At 44.9% G+C, this 22,262-nt stretch overlaps 1 protein-coding gene across 2 annotated transcripts in view; it reads right to left on the bottom strand.

The window, feature by feature from the left end:
• Positions 1 to 873: 873 nt before the first annotated feature.
• Positions 874 to 22,262, bottom strand: part of LOC139563346 (tyrosine-protein kinase CSK-like) — a 41,102-nt gene continuing 19,713 nt past the window's right edge. For both annotated transcript variants that reach the window (XM_071381989.1, XM_071381990.1), the window contains exons 2-13: positions 15,682 to 15,776; positions 11,614 to 11,727; positions 9,783 to 9,895; positions 7,175 to 7,394; positions 5,342 to 5,435; positions 5,046 to 5,111; positions 4,839 to 4,938; positions 4,629 to 4,719; positions 4,423 to 4,496; positions 4,030 to 4,225; positions 3,817 to 3,903; positions 874 to 3,578 (exon numbers count right to left, since the gene is read on the bottom strand). In XM_071381989.1, the coding sequence (XP_071238090.1) occupies positions 3,396 to 3,578; positions 3,817 to 3,903; positions 4,030 to 4,225; positions 4,423 to 4,496; positions 4,629 to 4,719; positions 4,839 to 4,938; positions 5,046 to 5,111; positions 5,342 to 5,435; positions 7,175 to 7,394; positions 9,783 to 9,895; positions 11,614 to 11,727; positions 15,682 to 15,696 (1,353 nt within the window). In that variant the 5' untranslated portion in view covers positions 15,697 to 15,776 and the 3' untranslated portion in view covers positions 874 to 3,395. The remainder of the gene's footprint in view (positions 3,579 to 3,816; positions 3,904 to 4,029; positions 4,226 to 4,422; positions 4,497 to 4,628; positions 4,720 to 4,838; positions 4,939 to 5,045; positions 5,112 to 5,341; positions 5,436 to 7,174; positions 7,395 to 9,782; positions 9,896 to 11,613; positions 11,728 to 15,681; positions 15,777 to 22,262) is intronic.

Here is a 22,262-nt window from a genome sequence, read left to right as displayed (position 1 = left end):
ACTCTCCACTGTTGAAAACTAAATGTTAGTCTAAAAGAAATGTGAGAAAATGTCTAGATGTTTTTGATAGTGGAGATCAAGTTTATAAATTACCTGGCTGGGCTGATAAAACAGTGGATTGCACAGTCACATGGAACAGAGTGAATAGGCATTTTAAAGTCATAGATTTAGTCGGTGGTAACTTGTGGTATAGACACCGGATTGAACGCGGTTTTAACAAATCAGCATTCAGGATTAGACCCACCCAGTTAATAATTGGATTGTGATCACAGCAGCATGTCGAATTGGATGAGGTATCCATGATGATATGGTTTCCTGTCATAGCAGACAGCTGCAGTACATGGAGTAGAAGAAAGATGACCTCGGCCACATTCTGTCACATGTACATCTGTCAAGTCAACTACTTCAAATGGCCCAGAGGCTCAGGCACTACAATCCACACTAGCCTCTAGCCTGCAAACATCAGAATCCTCCTGGATTTAACAAAAATTGTTGGTGTAATCAGATTAATTCATGGTGAGTTTTAATTTGTTGCTGTCAAGAAATATCAGGCTTTGGAGATAAGTTATGGAGCTCTGCTGACAACGTATCAAAAGCTGAATAAAACAGGATGCATCCTCCTCCACTCATCTGGGATAGTGAAGAACACGCACTGAACTGTGTGTGTGTGTGTGTAGTTGACAGGATTGTGGCATTTAATTGTGAATGTGTGTGTCAGTGTGAGATGAGAATCATACGCAAAAGTCCTGGAATGAACTATGACCCTTCCAAGGTAGGATGACATCTCTATAACTCACAAGTAGCCTAATGCGGCTACATTTGAACACGCAAGAGGGGTGACTAACTATGGTGTTACCACTATAACACTAGCAGTATATCACACAGGCTTTTTATTGATGCATTGTATTTTACCAGGCAGATTGATTAAAAACAAATTCTTATTTACAATGAAGGCCTGACGTAACATATTTATCTTCAACCATCCATGAGTTCTACTGGAGTAGACTACACGGTGCCAGCTGGTGTTGATCCATGGTAGTGGTACAACCATCACATGACTCGGTGAGTAAGATTCATTGTTGCAATCTTGTAGTAGCCTAAGACATAGAGACAGGACACATCAAAACATGCATCTAAATCTGAGAGGTCCCTCTCCAGCATTGATCCTCCTGTGTTTTCAGAAGCACTGTAAATGTGAGATGGAGTGACGGCCCAGTGTAACGATGGGTTCTGACAGCTAAGCAGAGGCGCAGTCTTGGCTGAGAGCGCTATGTGTTGTGTAACCAGCCCATTGTTACCACTCTGGACTGTCAACGCCATTAACATTCACAGGAATCAAAATGAGCCAGTCAGCCAGGGCCATGGACAACTGTTGGCTCCTTATGTGCAGGAAGCAACAGGGCTGGCGAGATAGGATGAGGGATGGAAACAGAAAGACACATGGGCAAAGGAAGGCATTGAGCCAGAAAGAAAGACAAAAGCTGAAGATAATTGAATCATGTTTCTTTCTTTCTTTACAAAACAAAAAAAATACACTGTCACACAGACAAGGCCCTTAAAGCTGTTCTATTTGAGCTCTGCTCAGTCATTCTGTGTGTGCCCTGTTTGCAGCAGAACATCACTGGAGGCGAGTGGAGGAACAGCCACTCCAGGGGAAAGAATGGAGAAGAGAATGAAATGATGAGGAGCTTTAGTCTATTTGACTAACCACTGGAAATGGAAACAGATCAGCTGACACAGAACACTGCAGCTTGAAGACTCTTTTGGCACATCAGCTATATCTGTTATCACACCCTCATAAACACTTCTACATTCTAAAACAGAGCGGTGTGAGAAATTATTATTTTAGGCTCAATCTGTGAAGTCACAGGTTCTGACATGCATTTCGCTACACTCGCAATAACATCTGCTAACCATGTGTATGTGACCAATAAAAATGTGATTTGAAGACCACAGGACCAATCCAGTTAGAATACCTTATTCACAGTTCAGTCAAATAAGATTAATTGGCCCAAATGTATGTATGAACCCAGTGGGTATGTAAAGTGTGTGGAATGGCTGTATTACCTCTGTGTAAATTAATATTTACCGTGTGGGAATGTGTGTGTGTGTGTGTGTGTGTAATAGCATAATGACTAGAGGTTCACTTCATATGGAACAAACACCCAGGGCATCCCCAGTGGCCCACTGCCCTGCTGTTACCTCTATCATCCAGGACATTCACATGACTGAATAGTACCCAGGTGCTTTCAGAGGGGAGCCCCCTCTCCCTGTGATGTCAGTGTGGACTGTTGACGTTCTTTCCACACTGTTCAGACGGAATGATTTATTCATAATCATGGTAGCATAATAAACATTGAACGCACTGACAGTTAAACCCAAGGCCTCTCGCACGGCATGCACACACCCAACCCCAGCATTCGCTACACTAAAACATTCTTATATCCTTCAGTCTGTCTTTCCTTGGCTTCATTTGGTTCTTTTTTTATCCTTTAATTATATTTTAATATAAAACAAGCCCACATATGATGAATCGACTATGTTGAGAAGTGCGCCTCCCTCCCCTGTCCTGTGTGGAGTTGGAGATAGGCGCTTCCCAGCGGAGGCTCTTTATGTACTGGCCTCTTTTCCTCTGAAATGTTCACGTTCTCTTTAACGGACATAGAAGAACCTGTTCTGGAGCCGGAGGGAGACAACTGCACAACTAACCTCCCACCAGAAAAATTATTTAAAAAAAGATTTCTTTAAAAAAAGGAATAAAAACTGAATAGTCCGAGTGGAGGAGTAGGTTCTGGAAGCTGAGGGGGTCTGGAGCTCTGTATACTGGAAGCACTTTGGCACAGAGCCAATGCCCCAAGTAAGGCCCCACACAGGAGGGTGAGAGACAGACAGCATGCAGCGCCACACTACCAACCAACACAGATACAGGAATGATCAGGGCACAGAGAGACAGACCGAGAGAGATTGAGAGCACCTGACAAACATGTGGAGGAAAAGGCCAGCCTCCCCCATTATCATCACGTTTTGGAGAAGAAAAGAAGAGTTTGAGGAGGTGACAACGCCACAGTGGAGAGACTGGGAGAACAGGAGGAGGAAGGGGGTAGAGGGAGGCTGATGGACTGGACAGAGGAGGAAGACAACCAGCTGACAGAAAGCTATACAACACATACAGGACTTCTGTTCCTTTCCTTCAGAAGAGTAGAGAGGGAAGGTAACACAGGGGAGGGTTTACTACAGTCCCAGAGGAAAACAGGTACAGGTCAGGTATCAGGTAGGGTGTGGTCTACAGGTGAGGCTGGATGAGGAGTTCCGGTCCTGCTCCAGTTAGTTTCCCCCAGCCTGGACGCTCCCTCCCTCCCTCCGCTCTAGTCTGCTGTGTCTTCCCTCCCTGCCCCTCACAGGTAGAGCTCCTTGGCTCTGATATGCGACAGCTTGTCTCTCAGCATGCGGAAGGAGGGCCGCAGCCCCACGTCCAGGGTCCAGCACTGCTTCATGACGTCGTAAACCACCACTGGGCAGCCGTCGGGGGCGTCCATCTTGTAACCCTTCTCCACCCGCGGCACCACCTCCTTCAGGGGCTGAGGAGCAGAGGGGAGGGCGTTATCAACCCAACGACATACTCTCCTATTACGTTCTAACATCCTCCACTGTCTGAACAGTGGCCTCAACCCATCTGCCTGTGCACAAGCTTCACAGCTATTAAATGATACGAAATACATCACTCATCAAGATAGCCATTTTTGCCTTGCATTGGAGAAAGCAATACAGATAAGGCTGCTGCCCCTTGCTGGAGTCACCTCACAATGTCATACTTACAATTCTGGGGTAAGGCACACGCCCAAAGGAGTAGATCTCCCATAGCAGGATACCATAACTCCACACGTCTGACTTAGTGGAGAACCTCTGTGGAGGGAGCAGAGAGAGAGGCTGAGGTCAACTACACAAGACACCACAGACAAAGACAGAGCATAGGCTACACCATTTAAACATGCTCCCTCCTTCGTCCAATCCCCTCTTTTCCACCTTTACCTTCTCTCGCAGGGCTTCGGGGGAGGTCCATTTGACGGGCAGTTTGGCAGTGTCCTGTGTGGACGAGGCCTCCTTGGTCAGACCAAAGTCGCTGACCTTGGCGATGTTGTCGTCAGACACCAGCACGTTCCGGGCCGCCAGGTCTCTGTGCACAAAGTTATTGGCCTCCAGGTATTCCATGGCTTCACATACGTCACTGCACAGCAGATGTGAGAGACAGATAAAGAGAGAAACAATGTATCACTCAGCTAAGACAAATAACTCATTTCATTGTAGATAAGTGATACCAATAGCCATTTAAAATACTTTGGTTTCCGGCATCCTCTCCAGGGAAATCACATTATAATTGAATAAAGAAATCCAATACTGCAGAAGTTCCTGAGGATGACTTACAGTGAGAATTTGAGCAAACAGTCTCCTCCCAGCACGGTCCGTCCTCGAGAACGGAGGTAGTCCACTAGACTGCCCTGTGGTGGGGGGAGAGAGGGATGGCTGTCAAACTGGGAAGTAGGAACAGACCCCATCATAAAGGGACAGTGGACTCCAGCCCACGGCCTAGATAGAGTAGTCCCTGGTCCAGCAAGACTAGACTGAAGTACCTTGGCCATGTACTCTGTGACGATGTAGAGACTGCCCCTCTCCTCTACGATCACCCCCAGCAGCTGAACCAGGTTGTTGTGCCTCAGTTGCCTGCAGGGAAGAGAGTTTAAGTGACATAGCTACGCACTAAGGTGTACAGACACAGAAACACAGTCATAAGGTTTTAGAGAAAGTGGGTAAGACCATAAAACAGAATGGTTGAGACTTACGTCATGACGGAGGCCTCAGCGATGAACGCCTGGGCCGTGGCGTCGTGTTTGATGCACTTCACTGCCACCTTGGTCCCTCTGTAGTCCCCCACCATCACATCTGAACAGATACATAGAGATGTAACACTGGACAACGACACACAGACCTCACACGGGGATGGAAAGAGATGCTTCTTTATCAGCACTGGTCTCAGTTAAGGTCTTTACCTCCAAACTCCCCTTTGCCAATGGTCTGGATGAGCTTGAGTTCCTTTCTGTTCAAGGCCCAGCCGCCTGTGGAGCAGCAACAGAGAGAAAGTCAGACTCTGGTTACAGCAGAACTAATGAAACATCATCCTTCCCCAGACAGAGCAAAGCACAAGTTTAAAGACTTACTGCTAATTCAAGTGATTAAGCCCAGGTTTCCTGTACTACAGAAGATGAAGACAGACTGAGTCACTGTGTATTCTTACAGACCAAGAGTGACTCAGAATGGAAACACAAGGTTAGTAAAGTGTTCTTACTCCTGGAGAATTCATCCTGGGCGGCCACCGTTCCCTCCATCAGCTTTGGCTTGATGAGTCTGGTACAGAGGCCGTCGGCGTCTTTAGTGTAGTGCTGAATGGAGATAGGCGAGAGAGAACATGGTGAGTTGAATAGTGTGTATATTAACAGGTTCTGCATAGTCACACTGAGGAGGTAGAACTGCATGTCAACCATATGTCAAAGACCAGACAACAAAGAGCGGGAGTCAACGGTCTCAGCAGTCTGGGGTGAAAAGGATGCTGGGATTGGAGGGCTAGAGGGGACTCTGCTAATTAACAGGAGAAGCATGGGAATTGTGTGTTTGGTGGTGAGAGGTCACTAACCACACCTTCACTTTTGATACATAATCCTGTCGACACCAACTGATCTACATGTGATCAGGTTAACCAGTCAAACACACCGGCCATCCTTTTGACCTATGATTAGTTTGTTAATCAATGGAGAAGCACCCAGTCATTGAGTGTAATCTGACTGCCACTGTCTGTTTTACATGTGAGTAGCATTCACAACCACCAGAGGGCAGCATGGTATAGGAACTATTGCCTCTGTACAAGCTACTAAACAAATATATTCATGTCAACACTGTATTTGAGCTTTAAAGACCCATTATCAAATTAACACATTTCTGCATATTTGCAGTCATGAAACCAAGGTTATATAACTGATATTTGGACAATACAAAAATACTCAATGTGCCTGAATACACACTTGAATCGCCACACAAGTACCCACCATCCATAACAACCCAAGTACTTAACATGTGATTGACTAATCCCTTAAATGCAACAGTGTTTGATTTCCATTATGTGGTTAACAACACAAATGTGGGTCTTTTGACAGGGAAGGACAACTTGTGTGTACCAATGTGGATGGAGCCTGTTGTGACAGGCCAGTGAGGGTAAGGTGAAAAAGAACGAGCTAAAAATCACAAGAATGTGAGAGATCCAGTCACAGGCGCTATTAGAGAGAGCGGGGGGTGGTGGTGGTGGGGGGGGGGGGTGGGGGTGTAAGGCGAGAGCGAGAAAGCGCAGAAGGAATAAGCGGAGGATTGTGGTAGAGTGATAATAAGATAGAGTGTGCCAGTTAGACAGATGGTCCTCGATGCCAGTGTGCAGATTCATGCCTAGATCCCAGCAGCGCCTCTGGGAAAGAGATGAGTGTTAATTAAAGTGTGATTGCAAACAATCTAGCTAGAAGCCTGATGGAGCATCTTATCTCTGGGGAAGAGACCTTTCCCACCATGGCCTCCTTCCTCCCTTAACACACTGACTCAGCCCTACTGCTGTAGTAGAAGCTGTCTAATAGACCACGCAGTAGACGGAGGTCTACCTCCACTAGGACTGGGAAATTACAGGGACCGAACGATATCATGGTACTTAGGTGCCGATTATATATGTATTGCCATTTGATGTTCCAAACATATTGCTCACTATAGGTCTGCTGCAGAGACGAGAGAGCACAGGAAAAGGAGTTTTGATCAGTCATGGAAATAAGTGCTGAAATCATGTTGGCTCCCTATTTAAAAAGACAGAACAAGCTATAGGATGAAAAAAATACCAGGTATAGCCGACTAGGGCTTGCTAACGTTAACTTAAATCAATACTTGAGAGTCAAAGTATCAATATAATACATTTCCCCAAATAATAATTGGTCGCTCTCCCATCAATAACCTCCACCGCCTTCTCTAACTATGTGACTAAGCGTCCTTGACGAGTACCTTACCACCATACAGGATAGGCAGAGTGGGAGGGAGTAGCCTAAACAGTAAGAAATAGGGAGCGTTTGGGACTGACAGGCTGACACCGCCTTACCTCCACCAGCTGCATGAGGTTCTGGAAGAACTCCTCCTCGTCGATGCTGAGCTTGCCGTTGTGGTAGATGATGCGGTAGTGCTCCACCTTGCCGTCACAGCTGACACACAGGGTGTAGTCCCCGGGGTAGTTGGTGCTCTCCCTCGCCAGGAACAGACCAGTCTCTGGGGGGTAGAGGAGGCGCTCTGCCTGCTCCCGCGTTATCTTACCATGGAACCATCTGGGGATGGACACGAGGAGGAGAGAGGGGGAGGGACAGGACATAGAGATAGGGACTTAATGGACTACAGAAAATTACCATACCAAGGTCATCAAAAGGGCAAAAAGACAAATTTATAAGTAGAGGGGAGATCTACTCATTATTATTATTATTATTGCAAGCATGCAATGTTGGCCATGTAACACACATACAAAGCCCTATTAAAAGAGTTGATAAACAAATCAGCCATAGACAAGGTAAAGGGGACAACAGCAGTAGATCAGCATAATGTAAGGCAGTGGCATTTCTAGACAGTTGTGCTTAGAGCAGTGAGCCTGTCTGTGTCTCAAGGAGCCAGTGAGAAAGTGCCTTGGCGTAAACAGGAAACGCCGAAAAATAAACACAGGCAGGCAGAGTCTGAAACTGACACACAGGCTCTGCAATAACAGGAAAATGCAAAGCGGCTCAGGGAAGGCAAGACACAGAGCAGGGCCTGCCAGACCTCTATCACAGAGAGGTGAGACCTCACTGAGGAGAGGAGGCTTTTAGAGAGAGCAGCATAGAGTCTCTCATCCCCTCAGAACACAGTCTATGAAACCTGCCCCAGGCTGACCGGAAGGCAAGCTGCAGGACACTGGACTTAAAAAGCTCTCTTAGGGAAAACACACGCGGTTCCCTTCTTTGTTTTTGCTCAAGCTATTAAACACGGCCTCCATCTCAACTCATGTACAAGATCTACAGGCTTCTACTGGATAAACTCCACCCCTTTCTTGGCTTTTTCCTTAAGATCATTCATCTCTTATCTGTAGTAGACCCGAACACAGAATCCCCCAGCAGTATGGAAACAGGAGCAGCAGGAGGTCCACAGGGGTCTCTCTGGGGGCTGGTGAGTTAAGGGTAATCAAAGTGTGTAATTGAATTACACACTTCCCTCCCTCTGTTGCCCAGCACCAAGACAGAGACAGAGCAGGGCCTGTGCAAAGCGGCTTAATGCTGAGAGAGGATCGAGTTGATTAGATCAGCGGAGCTGCTTCTCCATGGACAGCAGCCTCCTTAACTCCCATTAATCTGAGAGCAGGCGCCAGTAAGCCAGCCAAACACTGAGTAACCAACAGCCAAAACACAGGAGGAGCACACAGGAGCTACCAGCCAAACATATGACCAACCAGTCAAACACAGGAGGAGCACACATGAGCAATCAGTCAGACCGTTTAATGAGGAAGCAGGGCATGTAATATGTCATTTGTTGCAGTTTGTGCTATTCATTAGTCATACGATGGGAGAAACGGAAAACAGGCTGCTAGAAGTAAGGGGAAAATAGAGTAAGGAAGGACAGTGTGGAAGGAGGTAGGAGAGACTGCAGTGAGGAGGGGACTGAGCCCTTTTGACAGTCTTCTTTAGGGTGGTGCTATAATTCCCTCTCCTTACCAACAGAGTAGAAGATTACCATCAGGTGGAAGCAGTGAGCTGCGAGGTCAAAGAGCAGCATCTCTCAGGGTGTGGAGACCAACATACCCAAGAACACAGCTGACTGTTAGTTATATAAGCCAACAGGGAGCGTTTTCCCCAAGACATCTGTTACCAATTCATAATAACATAACAACAACCCCCCTCGGACTCACACCACTAACCACTCCTCTCTGAGGGGATCCACAGGGCTGATGTATCATTGGCTGTATTTACAGAGAGTTTGCTCTCTTACAGCTGAAGGAGAGTATGAGGGCAGTGGACTCTGCCCAGTCCCTCCACTGTTGACCTCTACTTCATAAGGACAGCAAACCCACTCACTCCCTCTAGCCAGTTCCCTGTCCAGTGGAGTAGCCGTGTCTTTGTCCTTCCTTGTAACACTTGACTGGTCGCCCTTTCCCACACTGCTTGAGCTTTCCTCTGCTCAGCTGGGCGGTTAAGCTCAGAAGATGGGGATGGTGGGGGAGAGAGTCTGCAGTGTGTGTGTGTGTGTGTGTGTGACAGAGCGAGACACACACCCCCATCAGTGTGTTTTGGTCCAACAAGTTTGAGTGCAGCAACCTCAGCCTTGTCCTGTGTGTGTGTATGAGAACTCTGATTTCCTCCTGGCCTCCAGTTTTATACCATTTGCATAAGTCTCTCATTTTTTCTCTCCCTCTTTTGAAATAGCTGTCCCTTCAAAGAGCCCGATTCAAATCGCAGCGCCAGTTAGCCCCACCCACCCACCCACAGTGGCATGCAGCCACCCAGAGAGCAGAGGAGACAGAGAAGCGGCAATAAATAACAAATCAATTACCAACGTCTCCTATCAGGCCTTTGTAACACTCCAACTCTAATGAACTAAGCCCCATATTCATACCTTTATTATACAGTGAAACATGGGAACTTCACAGGTAAGGGCACATCCTATGTGACAGATCAGCAAGGTACTCGTGTACTTACGGCATAAGACTGAGTTTTCCCCCTGACTTGACCCCTTCCCTTTTCTGGACGTAGTTAGCTGGGATGGTTCCCTCTCTGCCCACTGTGTTCTTCGCTTTGTACCAGTTGGGATCCTGAAATAGCAGCAGAAACACCCTTTAAAACCTCTACGGGATCAGTGTCCCCCCCACGGGACAGTTGAGCTAACGTAGGCTAATGTGATTAGCATGAGGCTGTAAGTAAAAACATTTTCCCAGGACATAGACATATCTGATATGGGCAGAAAGTTAGATGAACAAGAATTTAAGCTAACTACACTGTCCAATTTACAGTAAAAGAACACCATGCTATTGTTTGAGGAGAGTGCACAATTATGAACATGAAAATGTATTAATAATCCAATTATGCACATTTGGGCAGTCTTGATACATTTTGAACAGATATACAATGGTTCATTGGATCAGTCTAAAACTTTGCACATACAATGCTTCCATCTAGTGGCCAAAATCTAAATTGCGCCTGGGCTGGAATAATACATTATGGCCTCTCCTGCATTTCAAAGATGGAACAAAAAAACATGCATTTTTTTTCGTGTTATCTTTTACCAGATCTAAATTGTTATATTCACCTACATTTATTTCACATTTCCACAAACTTCAAAGTGTTTCCTTTCACAAATGGTATCAAGAATATGCATATCTTTGCTTCAGGTCCTGAGCTACAGGCAGTTACCCCCTGACCTGACAGTTACCCCCTGACTCCCCTCTCTCCACTGGGATTCTCTGCCTCTAACCCTATTACAGGGGCTGAGTCACTGGCTTACTGGTGCCCTTTCATGCCGTCCCTAGGTGGGTTGAGTCACTGACGTGATCTTCCTGTCTGGGTTTGTGCCGTGGCGGAGATCTTTGTGGGCTATACTCGGCCTCGTCTCAGGATGGTAAGTTGGTGGTTGAAGATTTCCCTCTAGTGGTGTGGGGGCTGTGCTTTGGCAAAGTGGGTGGGGTTATATCCTTCCTGTTTGACCCTGTCCGGGGGTATCATTGGATGGGGCCACAGTGTCTCCTGACCCCTCCTGTCTCAGCCTCCAGTATTTATGCTGCAGTAGTTAATGTGTCGGGGGGCTAGGGTCAGTTTGTTATATCTGGAGGACTTCTCCTGTCTTATCCGGTGTCCTGTGTGAATTTAAGTACGCTCTCTAATTCTCTCCTTCTTTCTCTCTCTCGGAGGACCTGAGCCCTAGGACCATGCGTCAGGACCACCTGGCATGATGACTCCTTGCTGTCCCCAGTCCACCTGGCCTTGCTGCTGCTCCAGTTTCAACTGTTCTGCCTGCGGCTATGGAACCCTGACCTGTTCACCGGACCTGCTAAAAAAGCCAACTGACATTTACTCCTGAGGTGCTGACTTGCTGCACCCTCGATAACTACTGTGATTATTATTATTTGACCATGCTGGTCATTTATGAACATTTGAACATCTTGGCCATGTCCTGTTATAATCTCCACCCGGCACAGCCAGAAGAGGACTGGCCACCCCTCATAGCCTGGTTCCTCTCTAGGTTTCTTCCTAGGTTTTGGCCTTTCTAGGGAGTTTTTCCTAGCCACCGTGCTTCTACACCTGCATTGCTTGCTGTTTGGGGTTTTAGGCTGGGTTTCTGTACAGCACTGAGATATCAGCTGATGTACGAAGGGCTATATAAATAAATTTGATTTGAGTTACCCAAATCTATGTCATTTTAGGTGAAAATTGGAAGAAAAGAGACCAATCCTTAAGCTTTTAACACAGCTGTATAACTACACAAGTCCAGCACCATAACGGTTTTACACAGTATAGAAAGGTGAGCCTTGCTTACCCTGGTGACTCCGATTATGGTCAACACATCTCCTTTACAGAAAGGCAGGTCCTGTTCATTCGTCGACTGGAAGTTGTACTTGGCTACACACTCTGTGCCAGGCAACCATGGCACCTAGGTCACGAGTGAAGAGGAGATGAGCTGTTATAAACACTGAGATTGACTACAGTAAAAGGTTACAGATAGTCATAGTTTGGACGAGTGAATTGCATTTATGTCATTGACACTCCAGGGAGAAATTCAATTGCCATCGGGTTACAATAACACATTATTACAAGCATATAAAAGGTCTACTATTCAAAAGGTAGTTAATGCTGGTTTGTCCTATACACTGTTCAGACCATATAGCATGTGGGCCTATTCTTTAGGCATTAACTGAGGCTCCCACGTCTAACCGGTGGTGTTGTGGCATCAGTGTTGTAAATAACATACAACCATGACCCCTGTGAAGATGTTATCAGTTAGAGGCAATGACAGTACAAAGCAGCAGGTGTGTGTGTGTGTGTGTGTGTGTGTGTGTGAGACCGACAAGGTGCATCCAAAATGTCACCCTATTCCCTAGAGGCTCTGATCATAAGTAGTGCACAGGGAATAGGGTGGGACGCAGCCACTATCCTCATATAACCTGGTGTATTCCTGAAGCAATGCTCTACACACAGCTGTGTGTGTCTGATATCGTTATCAGGACACACATCCCTCAATCATTTCCCGATAGGAGTCAAAGAGAGACAAGCGTCACAGAGGGAGCGATGTGAGAGTTATGTACTGTTGTGTGCCAAAGATTAAAATAATTTGGGTTGATAAGCAAATGTGAAGACGGGGGATGTCAGTCATGCTATGCAGCTGCTGGCAGATGAAAATCAGAAGCACTAATGTCAGTCAGGAAATATGACACGTCTGAAAGGGGCAGGGCACATTAGAATGTGTGTGCAAGTAGGATGCGTGCGTTCGTTAGTGATGCATGGGTTGACTCAAACTGCAGTCCCCGTGGTTGTATCTGCGGGGCGTTTAGGGTCATGACATTGTGTGGCTGAAGGGTGGCGGGTTGAAGAAAGAGAAAACAATACCTTTAGAATATTATTATTTTTTTTTTTTTAAAGGTAGAATTCTTGTGCAATTTATATCAATAGGCTACATTGAGGTTCCCTTTCATTATTTTAGGCTATATGGCATTAGCATGTCAGCCTGAGCTTTAGGGCCCAGCTGTACGCGTGTCAAATAGCCTACACGCCAATCACAAAATACTTTCGGGAACGGGCAGAGAAACTTAGAGTTTAATTCAATAAGAAAAAAGCTGTGAAATGGAGAGTAGAAAATAAAGAGAAGTAAGGGCCAGAAAGGTAATGTTTGGGAAAGATTTTGTGAAGTGGTAAGAGGATGATAGCAGTGTTGTGTGATGGATCTGTACAAATTCGACAGTCAGAAGATGGGGACATCAAATAGTCCTATGGCACGTCAAGGGAACTGTAGCCTACTGTTCAGATGGGTTAAATGGAAACTGAAATCTGGACACGACAACCTCTCATAGCCTTAATATTAACTCCTGCAGAATTAAGCATTTCTTGCAATAAAATGATGCAAATGTTGGCCACATTTTTACTCAGGAACAGGAGTGCAGATATGATTTTCTTTCAGCATCTTAAGCGAATGCGCAGTTCGATCACACGTCTACAGGGGGTATATTTATTGGAATCATAAAAGCAGATAGTATTTCAACCACATAAAATATGCACCCAAGCAGAACTAAATCTGATCATAAACACAATGGGTCATATTCATAGCTTTCTATTTCCTTACAACCAGTCAAACTGATGTCATTTGGAAACATTGCACAGAAAATCTTCCCCGTACTTTTTAGATATACAGTGGGGAGAACAAGTATTTGATACACTGCCGATTTTGCAGGTTTTCCTACTTACAAAGCATGTAGAGGTCTGTAATTTTTTATCATAGGTACACTTCAACTGTGAGAGACGGAATCTAAAACAAAAATCCAGAAAATCACATTGTATGATTTTTAAGTAATTAATTTGCATTTTATTGCATGACATAAGTATTTGATACATCAGAAAAGCAGAACTTAATATTTGGTACAGAAACCTTTGTTTGCAATTACAGAGATCATACGTTTCCTGTAGTTCTTGACCAGGTTTGCACACACTGCAGCAGGGATTTTGGCCCACTCCTCCATACAGACCTTCTCCAGATCCTTCAGGTTTCGGGGCTGTCGCTGGGCAATACGGACTTTCAGCTCCCTCCAAAGATTTTCTATTGGGTTCAGGTCTGGAGACTGGCTAGGCCACTCCAGGACCTTAAAATGCTTCTTACGGAGCCACTCCTTAGTTGCACTGGCTGTGTGTTTCTGGTCGTTGTCATGCTGGAAGACCCAGCCACGACCCATCTTCAATGCTCTTACTGAGGGAAGGAGGTTGGTGGCCAAGATCTCGCGATACATGGCCCCATCCATCCTCCCCTCAATACGGTGCAGTCGTCCTGTCCCCTTTGCAGAAAAGCATGCCCAAAGAATGATGTTTCCACCTCCATGCTTCACGGTTGGGATGGTGTTCTTGGGGTTGTACTCATCCTTCTTCTTCCTCCAAACACAGCGAGTGGAGTTTAGACCAAAAAGCTCTATTTTTGTCTCATCAGACCACATGACCTTCTCCCATTCCTCCTCTGGATCATCCAGATGGTCATTGGCAAACTTCAGACGGGCCTGGACATGCGCTGGCTTGAGCAGGGGGACCTTGCGTGCACTGCAGGATTTTAATCTATGACGGCGTAGTTTATTACTAATGGTTTTCTTTGAGACTGTGGTCCCAGCTCTCTTCAGGTCATTGACCAGGTCCTGCCGTGTAGTTCTGGGCTGATCCCTCACCTTCCTCATGATCATTGATGCCCCACGAGGTGAGATCTTGCATGGAGCCCCAGACTGAGGGTGATTGACCGTCATCTTGAACTTCCATTTTCTAATAATTGCGCCAACAGTTGTTGCCTTCTCACCAAGCTGCTTGCCTATTGTCCTGTAGCCCATCCCAGCCTTGTGCAGGTCTACAATTTTATCCCTGATGTCCTTACACAGCTCTCTGGTCTTGGCCATTGTGGAGAGGTTGGAATCTGTTTGATTGAGTGTGTGGACAGGTGTCTTTTATACAGGTAACGAGTTCAAACAGGTGCAGTTAATACAGGTAATGAGTGGAGAACAGGAGGGCTTCTTAAAGAAAAACTAACAGGTCTGTGAGAGTCGGAATTCTTACTGGTTGGTAGGTGATCAAATACTTATGTCATGCAATAAAATGCAAATTAATGACTTAAAAATCATACAATGTGATTTTCTGGATTTTTGTTTTAGATTCCATCTCTCACAGTTGAAGTGTATCTATGATAGAAATTACAGACCTCTACATGCTTTGTAAGTAGGAAAACCTGCAAAAATCGGCAGTGTATCAAATACTTGTTCTCCCCACTGTAGATAGCGAGATCTCTCAATTTATTTAACTTTATCCCCCTCACCTGGTCCCTAAATGTCTTTTCTCCGCAAAAGAAGCAGGGATGACAGAACTTGACCGATGTCAACTAGATTGAAGCATTCATTCTATCGATTTAAGACATTATGGTGAGCAAGGATTTATTTAGTCTTCTAGGGCAGCGATTCTCAATTGTTGGGTGGTTGTGAGTGGGTCGTAGGTGTCCACCCCCCCCCCCCAAAAAAAGAAATCTAATAGATAAACGTTATAATTTATGAAGAAATACTCCAGTCTAAACGTAAATGGCCAGGTAAGAAAGTGTGTAGAAATGATGACATTATACATTTAAATCGCAGATTTTTTTTCTTCAACCACATCATTTGCAATATAGAGCTATTAGCAGCACTATTTTGGTTGCTTGTGTGGTCACAAACCAGTGAGATTATTAACGTTCATCAAGAATATGTGCAAAATGTTATTGGGCCTCAGATTTTCACATAGTCAGATGGTTGCGGATGGGTTTTTAGCAATTGCAAGCAGGGGTGAACAAACAGCTGACTTGTGCACTACTAGCACGCGTGTGTAGGTGTGTTCCTCTCACCTGGATCCCAGACATGGTAAAGGGGGTGGGGGAGAGGGGGGCAGCGGGTGAGGTGTCCTCAGGCAGGTGTCACTGGTCAGCTGGTAACATCAGAGCTGCAGGACAACAGAAGAGAAGATCGTCAATCACCACGTATTGAGGTTCCCTCTGACAGACTAACACCACACTGGAACAGGATGCATGCTCAGCCTGGTAGACAACCACATGTGGTCTGGTCAGTAAACAAAAGAGAACCAGATTTAAAATGTTACTCTGCTTAGTTCTGTTAAACAGCTTTAATCTGCAGTTTACTGTATGTCAACTCAGTCGCTGTGAATAAGATTCACATGCAGAGGAAAAAAATAGCCTACTGTCACTACCTTGTTTTTCAACCAAGGTGCATGAACACTGGCACAACCTCATCTACTGCAAAAAAAAACACACTTAATGTGCTGTTATAGACTGCAATAGCCTACGTACTAGAATGAGTGAAATATAGGACAAAAAAATAAGACAGAAATGCATATCTGCATAGAGCAAAGTGCCAATAATTGTGCCTCTCCACTAGAGGTCGACCGATTAATTAGGGCCGATTTCAAGTTTTCATAACAATCGGAAAATCTGTATTTTTGGGCGCCGATTTGCTATATATTTTTTTACACCTTTATTTAATCTTTATTTAACTAGGCAAGTCAGTTAAGAACACATTCTTATTTTCAATGACGGCCTAGGATTTTTAACCTTGTCAGCTCGGGGGATCCAATCTTGCAACCTTACAGTTAACTAGTCCAATGCTCTAACACTGATTACATTGCACTCCACGAGGAGCCTGCCTGTTACGCAAATGCAGTAAGCTAAGGTAAGTTGCTAGCTTGCATTAAACTTATCTTATAAAAAACAATCAATGACTGTCATTGCTCCAATGTGTACCTAACCATAAACATCAATGCCTTTCTTAAAATCAATACACAAGTATATATTTTTAAACCTGCATATTTAGCTAAAAGAAATCCAGGTTAGCAGGCAATATTAACCAGGTGAAATTGTGTCATTTCTCTTGCGTTCATTGCACGCAGAGTCAGGGTATATGAAACAGTTTGGGCCGCCTGGCTCTTTGCGAACTTATTCGCCAGAATTTTACGTAATTATGACATAACATTGAAGGTTGTGCAATGTAACAGGAATATTTAGACTCATGGATGCCACCCGTTAGATAAAATACGTAACAGAATAAACGTTTTGTTTTCGAGGTGATAGTTTCCGGATTAGTCAAAGGTATATGGTTTAGAGAGAAATAGTCGACGCGTTATAATTCCTGTAATAACTTGCGGCTGAACTTGAAAGGGGTTCCTTCGTTATTTTACCGTTCATGTCTTCCATAGAGAATGTCTTGATCTACTTCAAATAAGGTCTGTGTTTCGCGGAGGAGCAGACTGACAGGGGACCATGCAGACAAGCTCTGCTTTCTGCACTACAACCTAAAACTTCTTAACTGGGAATATTGAAGACCCATGAAAGATGGTGGTTCGTTTTAACATATGTTCTCATGTTATTTGAGACTAAACTTAATATAATACATAAATAAAATAAATTAAGTGTTCATTGTTCATTCAGTATTGTTGCAATTGTCATTATTACAAAAATGTGTGTGTGTGAATGATACATATATATAAATACATAATCTAAAAAAATTATATCGGTATCGGCTTTTTTTGTCCTCCAATAAATCGGTATCGGCGTTGAAAAAAATCACAATCGGTCGACCTCTACGCTCCACCGTGACCTTCAGAGTGAGGCGAATGCAGGAGAGTTGATCCTCCCAAAGGAAATGAAGCCTCCCTCTGCCTGTTGCCCACTGCTCTGATCTCTAAAGCTAAACCCACCACTATCTCAGCTCATCTGTGTCAGGTAGGCCTGTGTGCTGTGAGAGCTGAATGATCTGTATCTGATCTACAGTAGTGAGCAGTATGATCTGTATTGGCTGGATCTAGGCTACAGTAGTGAGCAGTATGATCTGTATTGGCTGGATCTAGGCTACAGTAGTGAGCAGTATGATCTGTATTGGCTGGATCTAGGCTACAGTATGCATGCAGAACACAGCAGATGCCTGGCCTGAAGGGTGTGTCTTGGTGGTCTGTCCCTGAGGATGAGAAAGGGGAGGACAGAGAAAATACTGGAGGCACACAACAAGGCCATACGGTTCATGCTGCATCAGACAAAGGCACACACAGCATGGTCAATTCACCACAGGAGGGCCAGTACAGTATCTCACCAGTCAACACACTGCAATCAGTGCCCCCCACCTCACTACAGACAGAAAAAAGGGAGGCACTGGCACTGTGACCAGGGACTCTATTCACTGTCAACCTGTTTTAATAGTGCTGCTGTTTGGCTGTGGTAGTGTCCAGTCTGTCAATGTTATGGACAGCAGCCCCATCCAGCCAGATACTGATTGTAACCCAGTGCTTTCGGAACTCCATAAATGTACTGTAGAATTCTAGTGCTATTAAATTATGCATGATCAGAAGGCCTGGGTGGGCTGGCTGGCCTCATCCATACAACCACTAGTGTATCAATGGCCTCACAGCACAGCAGAGCACTGCTAGTCCTACATCCTGTTTTAAAACAGGAAGTTGGAAGTTGGCTAATTGCAGATCTGTATGCAAACTGACAGAGCCAAATATAGCAGCTCTGGTATACCCAGAGGCCACCCACTTTTCTATTTGCCATTCATAGTGTCAGTCAGTGGAAAGGGAAAGCATCACGCCAAAACCTATTGTTTAATAAATACACATTTCTTTAATCTAGCCTACTTCCATCGTCCTCTAAGAGGGACTGAATATCCTCCTCACTTCAGTGTCAGTCAGCGTATGTGAGTGAAACAGCCATATCATCCATGGCTGCTATAGTGCTGGTGAAAGGAGATGATTCAACACAGAGCCGGTGAGGAAACACAGGCAAGGTTTCTGAACCAAGGCAGGAAGGTGGATTACGTCTGAGAAATGAGCTCAACTCCAGCAGCAGTGCTGACATACTGAGGTCAAAGACAGAGCTGCTTAGAGCCCACTCAGCGAGTCAAGTTCACTGAAGGTGCCTACACACACAGCCATGTGAGTGACGCTCTATACCTCCGAGCGTAATCTTCTCCTTTCCCACTCATCCCCTCTATTCTTTTCAGCTCTCGCAGGCTCCCTGCTGATATCGCTACCATGGAAATCCACTGAGTGATGTAACACACTATAAAACCATGATAACTACCTCTTCGTATAGTAGAACACTCCTTTCTCTGCTGAGTTCAATGACAGTCATTAGGTGCTTCACACTAGGTCTACATCAACCCATTCACACTAGGTCTACATTTTTATTTATTTGTATTTAACCAGGTAGGCAAGTTGAGAACAAGTTCTCATTTACAATTGCGACCTGGCCAAGATAAAGCAAAGCAGTTCGACAAATACAACAGAGTTATACATGGAGTAAAACAAACATACAGTCAATAATACAGTAGAAAAATAAGTCTATATACAATGTGAGCAAATGAGGTGAGATAAGGGAGGTGAAGGCAAAAAAAGGCCATGGTGGCGAAGTAAATACAATATAGCAAGTAAAACACTGGAATGGTAGATGTGCAAAGTAGAAATAGAAATAATGGGGTGCAAAGGAGCAAAATAAATAAATACAGTAGGGGAAGAGGTAGTTGTTTGGGCTAAATTATAGATGGGCTATGTACAGGTGCAGTAATCTGTGAGCTGCTCTGACAACTTTTGCTTAAAGCTAGTGAGGGAGATAAGTGTTTCCAGTTTCAGAGATTTTTGTAGTTCGTTCCAGTCATTGGCAGCAGAGAATTGGAAGAGAGGCAGCCAAAGGAGGAATTGGCTTTGGGGGTGACCAGAGATATACACCTGCTGGAGCGCGTGCTACAGGTGGGTGCTGCTATGGTGACCAGCGAGCTGAGATAAGGGGGGACTTTACCTAGCAGGGTCTTGTAGATGACCTGGAGCCAGTGGGTTTGGCGACAAGTATTTAAGAGCAGTTGGAGCCCACGGAAGGAGAGTTGTATGGCATTGAAGCTCGTCTGGAGGGTTGTTAACACCGTGTCCAAAGAAGGGCCAGAAGTATACAGAACGGTGTCATCTGCGTAGAGGTGGATCAGAGACTCACCAGCAGCAAGAGCGACATCATTGATGTATACAGAGAAGAGTCGGCCCAAGAGTTGAACCCTGTGGCACCCCCATAGAGACTGCCAGAGGCCCGGACAACAGGCCCTCCGATTTGACACACTGAACTCTATCAGAGAAGTAGTTGGTGAACCAGGCGAGGCAATCATTTGAGAAACCAAGGTTATCGAGTCTGCCGATGAGGATGTGGTGATTGACAGAGTCGAAAGCCTTAGCCAGGTCAATGAATACGGCTGCACAGTATTGTTTCTTAACGATGGCGGTTAAGAAAGTTTAGGACCTTCGAAATGGTCGGTAATCTGTTTGTTGACTTGGCTTTCGAAGACCTTGGAAAGGCAGGGTAGGATAGATATAGGTCTGTAGCAGTTTGGGTCAAGAGTGTGTCCCCCTTTGAAAAGGGGGATGACCGCAGCTGCTTTCCAATCTTTGGTATTCACAGACGACACGAAAGAGAGGTTGAACAGGCTAGTAAAAGGGGTTGCAACAATTTCGGTAGATAATTTTTGAAAGAAAGGGTCCAGATTGTCTAGCCCGGTTGACATCAATCCATTCACACTAGGTCTACATCAATCCATTCACACTAGGTCTACATCAATCCATTCACACTAGGTCTACATCAATCCATTCACACTAGGTCTACATCAATCCATTCACACTAGGTCTACATCAATCCATTCACACTAGGTCTACATCAACTCATTCAGAGCCAAGAAATACTGCTGAGAAAGCGACACCGTACTACAGACAACCAGAAATAAACTCCATTTTACAAGCACAGCGCTCTGCTGAGCCAACTAGTCGGAAAAACTTTACGCCACTCTCCAGTAAGTGTACAAAAAAAAAAACTCTGAAAGTAAAGCCATCAATCCAAAACCTCTCAGTACTCTTCTCTAGCCATCTAGTGTTGAATGAACACTGACATAGTATCCACAGCAAATCTATTATTTCTACCATGTCATGCTTATGTGTGGTCAACAAGCACTAAGCAAGTAGGTACTGTATACATGTTTGCCAGAAGAGCCTCCCCAGATGGATAGCATTGCTTCAGCTACATGTGAAGTCTTCTTCAGGTGGAGAGAGATCATTCTGCTTGTGCAGTCAGCGTGCTACTGATTGTTTTCCTGTGCTGGCTGAAGTCTCCATGGCTGCAGCTGGTCGGAAGTGAACAGTAATTCACACTTTCAAAAACCACAAAAATCATTATTAGGCCTACAGTATGTAACAACTATGTCAGTGAGAGACAGTGTTGCGTATGTACCACATTGTGAAAACTCTATTCTGAGTAGTAAGCTAATGTTTCTCAACAGCATATGCAGGTTGCTCCAGGTAGAAATGGATGGTGCACAGAGGTGAGTTCACATTTCAGAACTCAACTACCTTACATGACCCGAGTGTCTGGCAGTGGCGGTCGGTGCCGTTCAAGATTAGGGAGGAACTTTTGTTTTTACTGAGCATGGCCTTATTTCTATTAAAGCATATTGGCTGCCTGTCCTTCATATTCCATATCAACGTAACGTCGATAGGTTTAGGCTACTAAATTATACTCTAAATTTAACCTTTACCCATCATGAGGTTGCTACAACGTAGCCTACAAATGAAAGTTCATAACATAGGTGCACAGGTCAAGAGACAAAATTGGAGTAATCAAGGTGAGACAGTGACACATTCAATACCGTCTTGAACACTCTTGCCTGCATCTAGCTGATATGGGGTGTAATCATTAGTCGAAACAGTTGAAATGAAAACAAAAATGAGTTTCCATTGGACAAATTCAGGTAGGTCCCTCCCAGTTTTATTCCGTTTGCTTCTATTTAAGACATTTTTGCAACAGAATTGGCAGAATGAATACACCCCTGACCTTTTGGGCCTTTAAAAACCTGCTGTATGTTAAATTGTGTGCGATAGCTTGGAAAATGACTCTGGATGACAATGTTTTCCTAAAGAATTTAAATCCACTTAGTTTCCTTAACACAATACTAATGATATCTAAATACTTGTATCATCCCAGCCCTAGTTGTAACCATATTAACGTTATAGTCAACCAAAAAGAACTTACCTGTTAGTAATCCCACAGTCAAATCCAAGTGGACAATCACACAGTACAACAAGCAGTTACACCGGCAGGCCCTGGTGACAATAAATACAACTGAAAGCTTACCTTGGCTTCACTTGGAAGAGTTGCAGTGTTGGATAGCCTTGGCCATCTAGCAAACATAAATAGCATTCCTCTCAGAGTCAGGTTGTCGAGTAGCTTTATTAAACTGCATTAGTTGGTAAATGAAAGGTAAACTAAGAAATATAGAGCTAGCGCTCACTCTCCCTGCACCTTCTCCTTAATTTGCAGCCCGCCGCAGCCCGTCTGGTGTTCAACTTTCCCAAGTTCTCTCACGTCACCCCGCTCCTCCGCTCTCTCCACTGGCTTCC

Source organism: Salvelinus alpinus, chromosome 33 (assembly GCF_045679555.1).
Source record: "Salvelinus alpinus chromosome 33, SLU_Salpinus.1, whole genome shotgun sequence".
NCBI lineage: Eukaryota > Metazoa > Chordata > Actinopteri > Salmoniformes > Salmonidae > Salvelinus > Salvelinus alpinus.
The sequence above is the reverse complement of the archived record's forward strand: the minus strand, read 5'-3'. Positions and strand labels throughout refer to the sequence as shown.